At 41.2% G+C, this 16,817-nt stretch overlaps 1 protein-coding gene across 2 annotated transcripts in view; it reads left to right on the top strand.

The window, feature by feature from the left end:
* Positions 1-16,817, top strand: part of FAM189A2 (family with sequence similarity 189 member A2) — a 42,904-nt gene that overhangs the window by 2,694 nt on the left and 23,393 nt on the right. Inside the window, exons 2-6 of one of the 2 annotated variants that reach the window (XM_027827947.3) lie at positions 2,455-2,511; positions 11,975-12,085; positions 14,369-14,497; positions 15,040-15,147; positions 15,305-15,438. In XM_027827947.3, the coding sequence (XP_027683748.2) occupies positions 2,455-2,511; positions 11,975-12,085; positions 14,369-14,497; positions 15,040-15,147; positions 15,305-15,438 (539 nt within the window). Of the gene's footprint in view, positions 1-2,454; positions 2,512-8,944; positions 8,966-11,974; positions 12,086-14,368; positions 14,498-15,039; positions 15,148-15,304; positions 15,439-16,817 lie in introns of those variants that run through there. The other variant, XM_043547681.1, reaches the window with a different exon arrangement.

Genomic DNA, 16,817 nt, shown 5'->3' with positions numbered 1-16,817 from the left:
CCAAAATCATTGTTTCAGGGCTGGCAGCAGGCATGAGAAATTTTATCCCAAAGATAATTCTTTAAAAAAGTCATAAGCAACTACAGTTAGGGAGTTAGGATGTGGATGCCTTCTCATCTGTGACTATAACATTCTAATCATGATGCTTTATTAAACCACAGCACAGGAAAATTATGAGTAAGGCTATTTAATCAGATGCCTCAAAGTCGTAATAGACATTAAACCAATCATTCAATCTTTACTAAGGCAAAACACCCGTTGACATTGTGACAGATATGGCAATTTCCTGCAATATCCCGGACAAACCTGAACGATTTAAGTTATGTATCACTGTGGGTCAAATATTGTATGTACTTTCATGAGGAAGGTGGACCACAGGCCTCCAGGAACTAAAAATAGTGGCAGCAAATTCACTCGGGTTGTAACATCTCCTGAGAAGTACAACCACCTGGAAAGGTTTGCATATAGGGATTCAAACTGGATTCTCTTGAGAAAGGACTTTTGGATAAATAGCCTGAATGTAAACCGACTCAGGGCCTGCTTTCTGATCCAGCAAGTGGACAGGACCTTCTGTTCAAGGGAGGCCCCAATCCTTCCTGGGAAGGGTTGGAAGGACTTGACCTGTTCATATGTATGCTTGTTGTAAGCCAAGGCAGTTATGAACTTGTAATCACAGAAAAGTCCCTTGGTGGGGTTTGAAGGACTGTCTCCTACTAGAGTCCTTGCTGGGGTTGTAGTAATCTCTGATAAGGTTATTAGCATGTGTGTAGGTTCTTTTATTGTTTTAATATGTTTTCTCTACTATGCTTTCACCTTGAGAATAAATGTGCTTGCTTAGGAAAAGCTGTGTGGTGCCTTAAAACTGTGGGCAATTCTGCTGTTTGTGGCATCTGAAGAGAAAAGCAAAGCAGGCATACTTAAGCAGTCTGACTTTCTGGGAAATTCACAGGTTTCAGAGTAGCAGCCGTGTTAGTCTGTATTCGCAAAAAGAAAAGGAGTACTAGTGGCACCTTAGACACTAACCAATTTATTTGAGCATAAGCTTTCGTGATTCACAGTGTAGGCAGGGAACCATGCAGCCTCGAAATACTCGAGTCAGAAAGGAGTGAGATGTGTGTCTCTACCCTAGAGAGATATCGGCTGGGGAACCAGGACCCTAAAAGTAGATGCTCTTGCTGGACCATGGATGGTAATACAGATTCAGTTGCCCTGAACTGTGACAGACATCGGTGATGTCTTTAATTATAGCATCACATGATTATTTTGCACTTAGATAATTCACAAACTATTTTGTTACAAAAATGCAAAGTTATGTATGTAGTTTTGAAAGAGGAATGGTAATGTCAATGGGGGTTTTGGCCAAATCATGTATGCACACGTGCTAGGCCAGATTCATCACCAGACCAGAAGTCATTGGAGTTATAGAAGGGATTTACTTATTTTAAAATGCTAATGGATGCAGATTTGCTCTAGCCTACCCTTTTCTGGTGCAGGCTATCATCTTGAAGTTCTGTGTTCATTAACCTAGTCACATTGGCCCAGATCCTCAAAGGAATTTAGGCTTCTAGCTTCTATTGATTTCAATAGGAGATAGGAGCCTAAAATACTTTGAAGATATGGGGCATTAACTGTAAATTGCAGTAAGTTTCTGTTGTCTACAGGGCACAGCCGAAGATCTGTTCTGCCCTAAGTTTCCCAGCCACACATCTACCCACACCCCTGATAATATGTCATTAAAATGTGTTGTCCTCTCAGTTCTACAGCAGGATTTATTCCTGATCTGACTGAATGGAACAAGCTATGTATATATGTGTCTATAAATTTTAGCCATAGTTCCTTCAGAGTTGTTCTCTTGATTGAAATACTGAATTAAATGGTAAAATAAGGCAACATAATACAAACATTTCTTTATCTTTTGGCTCCCCTCCAGCAAAACGATTGAACATGACCATAACTTTGAAGATAATGGGATTACCCACATATTTAAAATTATACATGTGTGTAAGCAACTTGCTGGATAGGGGTCTAAGTTAGTGGAAATGTTGCTTTGTAGTCTGCTGAGGAGGTTGAGTTTACTGAAAATTTAGGAAAAAATGTTGTGTACATTTCTGGAAAGTTGTGTATATGGACTAAAAAATAAAAAGAAGGACAATGAGAAAAAATCTGATTATGTTATTAGGTAAGACATTATTATAAGTGAAGTGTCTTATCAACATTGGCTCTGATTCTCCACCCATTTATGGCAGGGTTACACTGGTATATGTCTACTGAAGTCAGTGGAGTTACTCCTATGTGAGAGGAGAGTCAGACCCATTCTCTTAAACAAGGAGTTCCTTCTGGAACTCTAAAGTTAACAGCGTCTTTCAATGTATTAGTGTTGGGTGATGAGGGCTGTAATGGGGCTCTGCCAACATGGCGGTTCAGTCTTGCATAATCGTTTTTTTGTTCTTGCAGGTGATCTTGTCAGGAATCATAGGATTAACTACGTGGAAGAGACCAGTGGTACTTTTGGTATGTATCTGCTAAAATGTGTTGGAAGGGAAATGTCACAAGATGCTCTTGATATAACAGAGATACTGATAACGAGGTTAATTTCCTTCCCCTTTAAAAAACGCTGGAATTATTGAATGCATGATCAATGCACACAAAGGGGTATATTATTCTCTCTGTGCACACAGCTCTTGTTAGCAGGAATAGGAGTTACGGGACTATACTGAGAGGAAGCAATACTATTGTAATTTTTATAGAGCTTTTCACATTCATGTAGGTATTTCCTAACCAGAAGTTATAGGTTTAGAATAACCATTCAAATCTTTGTATCCCCTGTTGTTTCCTGGCCTTATATTTTTTCCACTCTGCTTTGTCAGCATTCCAGCAGAGTATATCATTTGTCATTTGTGGGTAATGCTATTCAAGTTTCCGTAAAGGGAGTGGTTTCAGGACTGATCACTCAGCTGTAATATACCGGTGACTACTACTACAGCGCAGAGGTCACCCTAAGTACTACTGTCTTATATAATCCGATTTTGTTCTGCTACAGATATTTAAGAAATTAAGATATCACACTCTTTTGACAGAAGTAAATAAATGTACAGGGTATGTAAGCTGTACCTAGATATAATAACTCAAGTGCTCTTTGTGTCTGTGGGTCTTGGTGTCTCAGGGGCCTGGAAATGGGATATGAAGCCTTTCATCACTAGATCGCTGTTTCAGCTCTGTTTCAGGACAAGAGTAACCAAAAGTGCCACGTGACACTTTTTTGGTGGGCTGTGTAAAGTGGGGTGCTCTCAGTCCAGCTCAGTTGGTGTTTAGGAAGACAGGCCAAGGACTGAATAGGTATGTAGAGTGAGTTACTTTCTCACATTGGTGGGACAGTGTGTAACTTGCTCTACTACTGTCTATGTCGTACCAGTTCTGTGAATAAATAGAGAAGTTCAGTATCCAGGGCTCTCGATCTGGCAGTTTACACATGCACTAAATTTGTTTAAAAATAAATATAAATACCATCTGTCTTTAAAAAAACAACAAGGATTCCGGTGGCACCTTAAGGACTAACAGATTTATTTGAGCATAAGCTTTCGTGGGTAAAAACCAAAAGTGGGGTTTTTACCCACGAAAGCTTATGCTCAAATAAATCTGTTAGTCTTTAAGGTGCCACCGGAATCCTTGTTGTTTTTGTGGCTGCATAGTAACACGGCTACCCCCTGATACTTGATATCTGTCTTTAAGAATTTCAGTGCTGTAAGGAGCTTGGTGTTTCTGTATCTGAAAAAAATGATTACAGCAGTTGAGGTCTACTACAGCTCCTTATTATCTCCTTCTCTTCTACTGTCTAATCCTTCTTTCACATTCTCCTTTCTATAGCTTACATGGATGATTTCTTGTTGTACCTGAGCACTGAATCAGCACATTTACCCTTTTATTTACATTCATAACAAGTACGGCTCTTCAGTATTTTTCATTTTTGTATATGTGTATGTTTTATTGAAGTGTGATCTCCTCCCCTCTCCCCAAGATCCAGGACAGACAGTTAATGGTTCAAAAAGAATCAACATTTATACCATATGGGTTCTTTAGTGCAGATGGATTGATTTTGTACATTGTCAGTAGATAGTTTTTGGATTGGACACCAGTACCATTCCAGAAATCAGGACAGTCTAAGGTATATGCTTTGAATTGCCAGGGGTTGTATTGCATCACCAATTTATGTTAGCATTTGAACCATGTATGTGAAAAGATTTGGGACAGTGTGGAATAGTTATAACATTAGTTGTTGTTGGGCTAATGATGATCATTATTCTTACTTCTATAGCTGTGTCAACATTAAAACCCTCTCTCATGCTCATGAGCTAAAAGCTTATTATCATCTTTCTTTTTATGCATAACTATGCTTCGAGCTGCTATTTCTTCAGATAATACTCTACCATTTTAAATGCTTTTAAAATTCTCTCTTCTTCCTGAAAAACAAGTGCTGCAGTTGTCTTGAAGCTTCCAAACCAAATGTTAAAGGTGATGAAATTGTTTAATTTGATGTACTGGTAGATTAGAAGCTCTCAAATGTAGTAATTAAAAATTGTCCAAAGAGCTATTTGGGCTTATTCTTTTCATATTAATAAAATAAATCTTTATTTCCTACTGACTGCTTGTATTATTCTGCTTCTGCAGCTCGTTATCACTTAGCAATATTTAGGCAATCTTATAAAGCAGCACACATTTTTCCTAACTCTCCTTTCTATACACACGTTTAGGTAAATGTCACTGCCTCGGTGTTTTATTTGTATGTGACCAAATGAGGATAAATTTGACACAGGTTTCTTAGGCCCCATCTATACTATAAACAGAACTGTGAGGGGTACCCTGTGTGACAGGGTGGCTTATCCTAGGGGCTGGAAAGCCTGGTGCTAAGACAACTTGATCACAGAATGAGCCCTACCTGCGGGAAAACAGACAACTTGCCACAAAGAGCAGAAGGTGAATACAATAATGGGAAGGAGAGCTAGGCTTAAGTGATGATGATGAGCTGGAGTGAGAGCTAGGTAGGAAACTTGGAGCAGGAAGGAAAGCTTTCCAGGCAGGGAGGCCTGGGAAGAGACCTTGACTAACCCGGGAAGTGATTGCGAGACCCAGAAGAGATCTTAAGAGGCTAGGTAGGAAGTTGCGCAGGGGAAAACTGGAGCACAGGTAAAGGAACACCTATCTGGTCAGTACAGGGCCCTGGGCTAGAATCCAGCATAGAAGGTGGTACTGTGTTTCCCTACCAGCCCCAAAGAAGGGGGTGTACAAGCCCACTGCAAGGGATATTGAGCCCATGAAGGGAGCTAAAGGCTAAGCCAAAGACAGGCTGAGGAATTGCTCAGATTGGGTGGAAGGATTTTGTTTCTGTTAAAGACATTTTTAGACTTTTAAGTTTGGACAGTGGTGACCCCAGAATGGGTAGACTTAAGATGGTAACCTGGCTGAAGGGCTGAGTTACTGACAGAGAAACTCCCACTGTGCTGTAGTGACCATTGGCAGGAGGTGCTGACCCAGGGACAGAGCTGCTATGCCATGCCATGCCATGCCTGGCCATGAGGGAATACCTAGTGCTGAGTGAACTGATTTACATTCAGTTACAAATTGGCAGCACAGTTGTCCCGTCCCCCTCCCCCATTCCACTGTTTAGATGGGAGCTGCTTGTGATCCTGAATCATGGAGATCGCGATACAACCCAAGCTTTAGCACAGATGGGGAACATAGTAAAAGAATAAATAAAAAGCTAGCTCCCATACACACTACAACTATGTTGTAACTGCGTTCCTGGAGATGGGCCTATTTGTAGAGTAGGCAAGGCCTTCAATGGTATATCAGTGAGGATGCTTTGGTAGTCTGAAACATACTGTGATTTTAGCTTCAAGTCTTTCAGTTCTTAGGCTCAGTCACCAAACATCTTTGCAATTCAGTTTTTAGCATTTGATGAGTGGTTTTCCTGTTTTGTGGGGGGGTTATTTCCCCCAAAGTTGGCAGGAGATGTTGGCTTCCACAGTACTGAGTTAGGCATCGCTCACATCTTTATGGAAACTATTCCTTCCTGTCATGAGCGTCTTCCTCCCATGAGCTCTTACATTTGACCTTTAACTGAAGTGTTTTTTTCTAAAATCACATCAGTGGCTCAACTGGTTTGGTAACAGACAAGCAGTGTGGTCAACACCCATCTCTAACGCGTCACACTGGTCACAGCAACAAGGTCCTCTGTCCTTACGTGCGCGTGCGCTCTCTCTCTCTCTTTACTGCTTATGTTTAGCCAGTGGTTTTTTATCTATGGCCCATAGACCAATGGTGCTTTATGCAGCACTTTCAAATGATCCCTGGAGCTGTCTGTGTCCTATTGGTGAAAGCATCTATCCATTTTCAAGCAGTGATGCATAGTGTTAGTTGCAGTCCTGTCCAGGATGCTTTCTAAGACTTTTCCTTGGCTTGTCGAGCAACTACAATAAACTGCTAGAATCACACACATCTCTGCATACTATGTGGCTGCTTTGTCAATCTTATTGTTTCGATTTTCTCTCAAGGAAAAAACAAGCCTGTGTTCAAATATTCAGATGACACTGCAATTGGAGGGATTACAGACACATGAGAGGACAGAACCAAACTGCTAAGTGACCTGGAAAGATTAGAGCTGCAGGCAATGGAGGGAGATTCAGTAAAAATAAATATTAAGTCCTATGCCCAGGGAGAAGAAATTAACAGTATAGATGCAAACTGGGTGGCTGTAACTGATCCAGGCAACTCCACCAAACACATTACGGTTCTTCTAAAAAATGACTGTAAAAATGGCATTGTATGCTACTGTATGTAGTGCCAGTCAGTGATTTCCATTTCAAATGTGCTCAGCTTTAGAGGTCCTTGATTCCCTGCTCGCTCACCTGCTGAGGCAGGGGCTGCTGGAGACCTAACTGGAGGGATGAGCAGTGAAAATGGAAGCTATGGACATAGGCCCCAATCCTGCAAATGCCTATGCAAGCACTTAACTTTTAAGCAGGAGTAGGTGCTCAGACTTAAGCATATGTGTAAATATTTGTAGTATTGGGGGAAAAGGTGAAGTGTCTTTGTGCTCTGTGTTCATCTGCATTTAGGAAGCAGATATTACTAAATTAGGTCAGTATAAATCTGACTCCTTCCTCCTCTGCCATCCAGAATGCCTATTGATATCAAAGGGAGTTAGGTTCATATAAAAGCCGCAGGACTGATTCTTATGTGCAATAATAAATATAATTTAGATGTATGACACACTAAAATATTTTACATGTAGTTTGAACTTATTTTTATATACTCAAATTATTCCACACTTAAAAAAAAATACCCTTCACCAATTGATTTTAGGAGTCTGGCTACTGCATCTAAAATATGGCATAATATTGCTTTTAAAATAAATTATTTATTTTATACTTCTAAATTAGTATTTTTTGTCTTGAGCTTTATCACAAATTTCTGTATAATCTCTCAATAGTTCCCATGGCTGATGGGAAAATTAGCAAAATTATAAAATTAGTGCTTGCTTTGCAGCTGTGTATCTGAAGGAAAATGAACACATTGACTTATTTTCCTTACAAGGATGTGTATTGTTTACACTGGTATAATATTTAATGATTATGAAAGAAGTATTTTTGTTTCATTTACTGTCAGAGTGCTTGTTTGGGGCCTGATCCAGCAATATGTTGTGTGTGTGTGTGAAAGTCAGTGAAAGCAGTCTACCTGTGCACGGTGAATTGTGGGGTTATGGCCTTATCTTGTAAGTTATTTCTGTTACTTGGCCTCTTCCTGCTCTTGTTGAAGCCAGTGGCCAAACTCACATTGACTTCAGTGACAGCAGGACCAGCCTCATTGGCTGAGAGAATTTAGATCCATCCTGTGTGTGTATGTTCTTTTTTGCTGGAAAAATCATTCAACCAAGGCCTTAATATAATGCATTTTATTTTCATATAGTCTAATTCATGCAAAAGTACCACAACACTTTTCACAGCTTTGTACAATCCATACATATCTAGTACTAAAAGGATTAAGGGCAGTAGACCAAACTGGGCATGCAGCTGACGCCAGAATTTGGCATGTTTCTATTTTTATCACTGCAGTTGAAACTTGGTCCCTATGTATTTTGACTTTTAAAATAGCTTGTTTATCTTCAACAGTGTTTTCCATATGTTAACTCTCCTTTATTCAAATAAATTTGCCTTCTCTGACTGCAGAGAAAGGGGGGCTACCTCGGTTTGATTCATAGCCCTACTTACCCTTGTGTACTGAGATCCAGTTAGCCCATATAAAGGTCTTCTTTCTTCCTTGGGTAGATGCATAGTCCAAGTTAAATTTAGCAGTAAACAGTCATAGAATAATTTGCTTGAAAATTGTAATCAATTAGTTAAGTGTCTTGGCACTTTCAAAAATTTGCTCCGACCCACCTTTAACCCAAGTCAAATTATGGTCATGTACTAAGCCAAGAAGTAATTAAGAAGTGAGGGTACATTTCAAATGTCTTTCTGGAACTTATCAATCAAACTTCACTGTCTTCAAGATTAAAATGTTTCCTGATGCTCCTCCTCACCAAGAGATGCTCATTCATCTGAAAAAGAAAAACAAAAAAACATCTTGGACATTGGCTTTTGGAGTGCACCCTTTTTGTTGTGCTTGCAAAATGGATGGAGCATTACAGTGAGTAATATACACCAAGCTCTGCAGGGAGTAGGAGGAGGTGAATGGAGTTGCTTCCTCTCTGGACCAGCTTTGATAAACTCTTATTTCTACATGCAGGTGACTATGTTAGTGAACGTCATAGTTCCAGCCCGGATAAACTGAACGCCTCACTGTTACAGATTGGGTACAGTAGCTAGTTTCTATAGTCATAAGAAGATTCTATGCACGTAACAAAACCCAGACCAGAGCTGTCTCCATGTAAACTAGGATTTACTGAGAAGACTTTCCAAAGTACATGCTGGTATGCTTTTTTTGTATATGTAACAGAGTAAGATTTCTCTCTTTGACTGGTCCTTAATTATTGTTTTTAACTTCTGTATTTCATTACTCCTTCTGAAACTGGAAACCTGCATTTGAAACTAGGAGGAAAGGGTTAAGCTTTTACTGACTAAGATTTGATGGCTTCCATGCAGAATAAGCAATTGAGTACTAATGTATCCTTGGCATTGTCCGTGTCGAAGTTAAGGTCACTGAAGACAATGAATCCTGGCAGATTCCAGTACCATGCTGAACAGCCAGTCCATTAGTTGCTCCAGGAAATTGGCATGGTTTTCATCTGAGGCCTGTAGATCACTGGGAATGTTTTTGTTCGTGGGGTAGAATATCTGCTGTATCTGAGCTTGAAGAAGAAAATGAATTCTGTTTCACCTCCTCTTTTCTCCTTTTGACCTTGCTCTGAGGTCTTTCATGGCTTGTCACCATGGGCAAGTAACATCATCCCTCAGGGCCTCAGTTTCCCCATCTATTAAAAGGGAATAATGATACTTGCCTCCCTTTGTAAAGTGTCTTGAGATTTATGGCTGAAAAGTGATACTTGGGTGCTAACTATTATTATTTCTTTAAGAAACCTTAATTCTTGATTTTTGGAGATTTTTCCTTGAAGCATAAGTCATTTGTTTCTTTCTTTTTTTTTTTTTAATAAAAGCAATTGAACCTGAATGACCTCACTTTAGATGGACACATTTCACAAAAAGGTTCTTAAGTGACACCGCTTCCACTTTCTTTTTTTTAACTTGCTGTAGATCACCCCATTTTAAGGGATAGTTTTATTTGGCATTTTCCATCTTTCGTGTGTGTGTGTATATTTGACAGCACTCTGGGTTAGATGCACAAAGGGCACTTAGACTCAGTGTTGTAATGCTTAACTTTTAGGTGCCCTGCTACCTAGTGGAATCTGCAGTCCTGAGTTAGTGCCCAGGCTGCCTAGAGAATGCATGGGGAGAGTTAGCTGCCTAAGAATAGGATTCACAGAAGCCGGTGAGTTGGGTGTGGGTTCGCCTAAGCTAGCCAATAGGAAGTGCTGAAGAGAGGAGTGTACCTAAGCCCCACACTTCAAAGGGCCTGAGGTACTTAAATCCAGGTTGGAGCGAGACACCTATCTCTGCTTGAGATTCACAGCCATGAAGCCTCTCCTGGAGTAAGGTGCCGAAACCCTTTCTTTCTAAAAACAATAGGTGGTGGTGCCCTCCTCCTTGTAGCTTTTAGCCCAATGGTCAGCGTAATGACCCAGGATGTGCAAGACCCAGACAGACCTGCCCCAGAACACCCTATAGCCCTGTAGTCAGGGCACTCACCTGCAAAGTGGGAGACATGCGTTTAAATCCCTGTTCCACATTAGGCAGAGGGGGAAACCAAATACATGTCTCCTACATCCTGGGTAAATGCTCTAACCACTGGGCTAAAGGTTATAAGAGGAGTGGCTGCAGCACCACCACCACCACCTCCTCTGGCTGTTTTGTTTGGGGCCTGATTTGTTAGGCAGCCTCTGAGCATGTCTACTGTATCAGGTCTTGCAGGTGAAGTAGGTGAGGCGATGCCTAGTTTGAGGATCCCATAGGGGCTTAGGTGTGAGCGAGGTGCCTGGACTGAGGTGGCTGTGCTTATGTCTCAGGGTAGATTTTTAGGTGCTTAAGGGACTTTATCCCTGGAAACTTAAGAGCCTAGGGACTTTAGGAGCTTACAGGGTTAGGTGGCAGCAGAGCAGGGATTTTGAGGGTCTAAATATTGGATTAGAATGGCATTAGGTAACTAAATTCTTTTTTGGAACAACCCTTTTTTGTAGAGTCACTTTGTTTTCCCAGTGTAATGAGTCAGTTTTGCTTCGTGTCTGTGTGTGTTTCACATGGCAACAGTGGAATGAAAAATAGGAAAATTCAAATGTAATACTATAAAAATTGGCAGGCGGTCTCAAGGGCAGGTATTTTACATGGAACTACTTTTAACTCATTTATTAAATTGGCTAGGTTTCCAGTGTTCCTGTAGCAACTGGAATTTAAAAGCATATTTTGTATAAGATGACTGTGTGTTTTTCATGTTCTCTGATTCAGTTTTGAGTTGAGGTAATTCGGGTAACCTTGATGAATGTGTAGGAAGTGGGTATTGATTCAACACAGATCTTAGTAATGACTTAGTTACAAGTAATGTTTAAATCAATTCAGTATTGGGGTGGAAAACAAATAGATGATTTTTTCTTATGTTCTTATGATGGTTTTACAGATCAGAAGCATTGTCTGTTACGTGAATGGAGGGATTCTATTTTTGGTAGTAGAGGGGAAATAAAATATTAGAATTGAAATTTTTTGAATGTGTCTGTTTCCTAGTTGTATTTGCCCTGCAAAACAGTTTTGAAAATTGCCCGTGTTGAATAAATGGTGCTGCAAGATGTTTCCGCCTCAAATTTCCTAATGATCCAGTTGTGTTGAGAGGCTAATCTAAAATGGAAGTTGGGAACTCTACAAATCACTCTTTTCACCTGCAGGAACATCTTTCAACTAGTCAGGGTGCTGGCCTTCTAGGGCTTTTAGACAATTTGCAGGAATCAACTGAAAATCTCTCTCTCTCTCACCAGTAGAAAAATAACCTTTTAAAACTGGTTCAAAAGCTCCTTCAGCTCTTTTAAATTGCACTAAACACCAAAGTAACTAACTATTTCTTGCAGTGCTAATAAGAGAATATTACTGTACCTATAGGTCTCTGTACTTGACCTGCAGGGCATATAGTCTGTTGCTGTACAGACTCTGAGGAAAAAGGGGTAGACAACAAGTTTTGCACAAAGTTCGTGTCCAAAATAATTGACAAGGTCAGTCCTTTTTGACAAGAAAGCAAGGATGAAATCCTAGCCCCGCTGAAGTCAATGGGAATTTTGCCCTTGACTTCAATATGGCCAGGATTAGTTCACTTATTAGTTCACTATAGTTCACTTCATTATCTTTTTTCCATTGCTGTTAAAAACTATGTTTTTCTGTTTCAGGTTAACCTGTTTGTTTTGCTGTCTGTTGTCTGTGTTCTCTTGAACCTGGCTGGATTTATTCTAGGATGTCAAGGCGCTCAGTTTGTGTCCAGTGTACCAAGATGTGATCTGGTGAGCAGACTTGGTAACTCCTTGACTACATATCACATACTGCAGCTGGCATTGCTGGATTTCTAAGTGTGCTGATAGATTAATCTATGCAGCAAATCAAGATGTTGTGAAGTGCAACCACAGAATAGCAAAAATAAAAATAATACATATTGACTTAAGCTTTGATTCAGCAAAACACTTAAGCATATGCTTAACTTTAACCATGTGACATATTTCCTTATAGCATGGAATACAGCCATTCCAAGTGAGATTAATGCATGCAGCAATTCACAAGCTTTTCACAGAGTCTAAACACTAAATTCGTTCTTATAAAACATACCTATTTTGACCAAAACTAACATACAGATGAGCTGGTTTGGTTTCCAGCTACGAGTTTGTTAGTTCTTAGCCAGCACCTACGGCCTTGGCCAGAGCTGGCACTTGGTTTACCAGTGTCACAATATCACTGGGTAGAGCTCTTTAAAACTAGTTTAAAATAAATAAAAATTGGCTATTGAAAAGTCTCAGACACAAATCTTAATAGCTATAGGACTAGGGGAAATATTTAAAAGTGTGTTGTTGAAACAGTCATTGCATTGGCCACATCAGGGCTGCCATGTATGCATATGATCCAAGTTCAGGCTGTTGGTCCCTGGGCTGGTCGTGCTGAGGAGGCACTGTGCTCAGTCCTTAGGCAATAGGATGCCCCTTGCTCTTTAGCAAACCCCTGTGGCTGGCCCAGAAGTGGCTTTCTTGGACACAGTAGGAGCCATGTCCTGCCTTTTACAGTCTGAAGTACAAGTTGATTCAACATGGAGCTGGTCAGTCACATTTAGAAGAGAATGTGGGAAGGAATCCCAGAGATACCTCTGCCTCTGAAATGTTGGTGAACAGCACATCCTGACAGGCTGATATACTTATTTTATATAGTGGATAACAGCATGATTGCGATAAAGGGTTTGTTTTATTATCTGGAGAGAATATGCAGTCTGAGAAGCATGAAAGAGCAATCAGGCCTAATTCTTATAAACTAGGAAAATCATATTTAATTAAGATGATGTACAAGACAGCGTTCTTTCTTCAGTTCATTACACTTAGTAGAACTCATGAAAATAAAATATTAAAAGGTGAGACCAAATAAACTACATAGTAATAATTGACTTGTTTTACCAGATACTCAGAACAATGACTATAAAAGGGGGGAGCATTCTGTAGAAAGATGGGGAGAAGGCAAAAGAGCTCTCAGTAATATAAAGAAACAGCAAAATGATCTAAACTAAACTGAAGTGTGTGGGACAGTGGAGATCCCACAGATTTGATAGGTGTTGATATGTTGGGACTTATGAAGATTTTGATCCCCCGCCTGCCCTAGATTTTATTAACAACATATAATCCTTTACTTCACAGGAAGCCAATGCAGCTTCCAGAACATATCAGTTGGAGTAATGATATCAGATTCTGGTGCTTACAAGCAGTTTGGCAGTCAAAGTCTGCACAAGTCCCAACCTATTGAGAGATATTGGAGAGGAGGAGAATAATTCAGACAAGAAATTTTAAATGCTTTATTGAGAATCTCAGTGCTCATCTCTTCAAGAAACCATAGGCTGCAGCTCAGAAATGTCCTGGACATAAGATAACTATATGATCTGGTACACATGGGGAAATACCTCTAAAGTTGTGACTGGGGAGAGTTAGGCAGTTAATTAAAAGCATTGAAGAGAGCTGCCTATATAAATTTGTACTTGGAAATTGAGGTGACAAAATGAACCTGAAAGTTCCAAACACAATTATGGAGCACAGGTATAATCTTACTGAGTTGTCAAGGAAAGAAATATTTCTCTTGGTGTCCGAAACATTTATTATTGGTGTAGTGTTGTGCTAATGACCGCCCAATGGGAGCGTATACTACAGATACAAAATATGGATTACATGTTAGTTTAAAAAAAAGACTAGCTGCTCCAAAAGTAAACCTGCTAGTGTAGAATCAAAGGAGATCATTCAGATATTGATGTGATTGTGAAGAATAAGACCGTGATTAAATATAAAGTAAATTCAAAAGACTTCATTGATAAATTCAAAGATTTGTTTAGATAAGAGAGAAACAAATATATCTAATGTGACGGTAATGGAACAGATAAATCACTGGCATACTGAACTATGCAGATTTGATTTTGTATGCATATGATTAGGTAAGTCAGATATATTGTAGAGCATATCCAGCTGTGTATTAGATATGAAGATGTGTTGTGGGAAATTGCTCAGTAAATTAAATCATAATTCACAGTATTTTTCTTACTGTTAAAGGTGGACCTGGGTGAAAGCAAAATTTGTTTCTGCTGTGAAGAATTTCACCCAGCCAAATGCACAGAGAAAGAGAATGCATTGAAGCTGTACCCAGTCCAGTCATGTAGCGCCGTTCACCTTCTACTCAAGGTACTGTGAAAGCAACACCAAAGAACTAATGCGTCGAGAATCTTTACATCCCAGGGAGAAAATACAATATTAAAGTGTATTGGCGTTTGCCATGTAGCAATTCCCATTGACTTCCAGCCCATTTCCTTGCCCAGGAACTGTTCTGGCTCCAGTGTAGTTTGTTCTTGATCTGCAGACTATGCTGGTGACAAGCACCTCCTCCTCTCTCCTGGTTCTTGGACTAGTTAGGAAAGCATGTGAGTTCCTAGCCCAAGGAACGAGGGAAGGGTTCCCACAGCAAGTTGGTGAGAAGGGTCAGGATTCCTGCTTGGAGAAGATTTGACCCTCTTTTCAGCAACCTGAAACTCCTCTGATTTCCCCCTCCCCTTCATTCTGTGCCCCCTAGTGGATCCTAATAAACCCCTAGAAATTAGCCAGATCCCACAGATCATCTGGAAGAGTCAAAATATAGATTGCAAATATTATTACTGTCATCCTCATCCTCCTCCCTCAACTTTCACAGATGTTTGATGTATAACTTTCATAATCTTTTTGCTCTTCAGAAAGTTCTCTTTGCTCTGTGTGCCCTCAATGCTCTGACAACCACAGTATGCTTGGTAGCAGCTGCCCTGCGTTACTTGCAGATATTTGCAACAAGAAGATCCTGCATAGTAAGTGAGTGCAAGGCACTATCTAATAAAATACAGTAGTAATGATCATAGAGCTGCAGAACCAGTAGCCAGATCTTCTATATAATCTGTTCATGCTTATTTGTACATTATACCACGTAGAGAAGTTTGTTGGTTAACAGAGATTGTGTTTGATTAGGATGAATCTCAGGTGTCTGTAGAGGAAGTTGAAGAACAAGGCCGCATTTCAGATCCTGAGGAATTTATACCACCTGTGCCACCTCCATCATATTTTGCTACGTTCTACTCTTGCACACCCAGAATGAATCGCAGGTAAAAAGCACGAAACCATCGTCTTTTCTACGTGTCTCTTATGGCAGGGGTTCTCAGCCTTTTTCTTTCTGAGCCCCCGCCCCACCCCAACATGCTATAAAAACTCCCGGGCCCAGCGGAGGGTGAGGGGGGCTGAGGGTTCCTGGCTTAAGCCACCGGGTGCATGGGAGCCTCCAGGCTTTAGCCACAGACTGGACGGCTCAGGACTCCAGACTGCAGGCCAGGGGGGAGGGGACAGCTCTGGGCTCCGGGCTTCAGCCCCATGGCTCCAATCCCAACTTTAGCCGCACAGGAAGCGCTGTGGCTCCCAGCTTCAGTCCCATTGAGAGCACTGGGGTTAAGGGCTATGGGCTTCAGCCCTAGAGCTCCACTACTGGTTTCAGCCCCACGGGAGTGCCAGGGCTTGGGGCACCGGGCTTCAGCACTGTGCCTCCTCTCCTGGCTTCAGTTCTGCTGGGACACCAGGGCTCGGGGCTTTAGTCCTGCAGGAAATCCTGAGGCTCGGGGTGCTGGGCTTCGGCCGTATGGCTCCTCTCCTAGCTTCAGCCGCACAGGGAGTGCTGGGACTCAGGGCTTCAGCCCCATTAGGGGTGTTGTGCTCGGGACGTTAGTGCTAGAGTGCTGGGGCTCGGGGCTTCCCATGGCGCCGCTCATGGTTTCAGCACCTTAGGGACGCTGGGGCACTGGGCTTCAGCCATGGGGCCCTGCAGCTCCCTCAAACTGGGTGGGGGGCTGCAGACCCTTGGTTGAGAACCGCTGTCTTATGGAACACTGCTTAACCTCATCTTCTCAAAGACATTTCTTGCTGTAACTCACTGTACAGTACTGCCATGCTTTTGAAAGGATGGATGATGTAGGGCAATATAGCTACTGTAATTCCAGCTTGGCCTGAGGGCATAAATTTGCAGTTTTCATCTAAGTGCCTGCAAGCGCTTGTCTCAAAGTAAAAGAAATACTGTAATCTGACATTATTGAGAATATCTGTGATGATGTGTAGATTCTTAATTGAGCCAGGCCAGACTGAGAGCTAGACCCAACTGCTTTGCACCACTCCTGATGCACAGAGTAGCCTTAAAGACAGCTCAGCTGGTCAGCATTGATATCCACCTTCACAGCTCCCGCTTGTGCAGGGAATATGACTAGGGAAAAGTCCCCTTGTATTCTGGTGATCTCTGGCTGCCAGAACTGTCCCCGTTGGGGGGTCACTACAGCTGGTATATCCTAAAGTAGCCCTAAGACCACTTCACTGGAGAATTAACTAGCATGATTGACACCCAGGCCTGAGTACCTGGGTTAGCCTAGCCTAGTCTAGCCTGGGTGTGACCTACAGTGCAAAGCCCTACCTGCATTATTGGGCCCACACTGGTTCATAGAATCAT

Source organism: Chelonia mydas, chromosome 5 (genome assembly GCF_015237465.2).
Source record: "Chelonia mydas isolate rCheMyd1 chromosome 5, rCheMyd1.pri.v2, whole genome shotgun sequence".
NCBI classification, from domain to species: domain Eukaryota; kingdom Metazoa; phylum Chordata; order Testudines; family Cheloniidae; genus Chelonia; species Chelonia mydas.
This window is presented reverse-complemented; position numbering and strand designations above follow the sequence as displayed.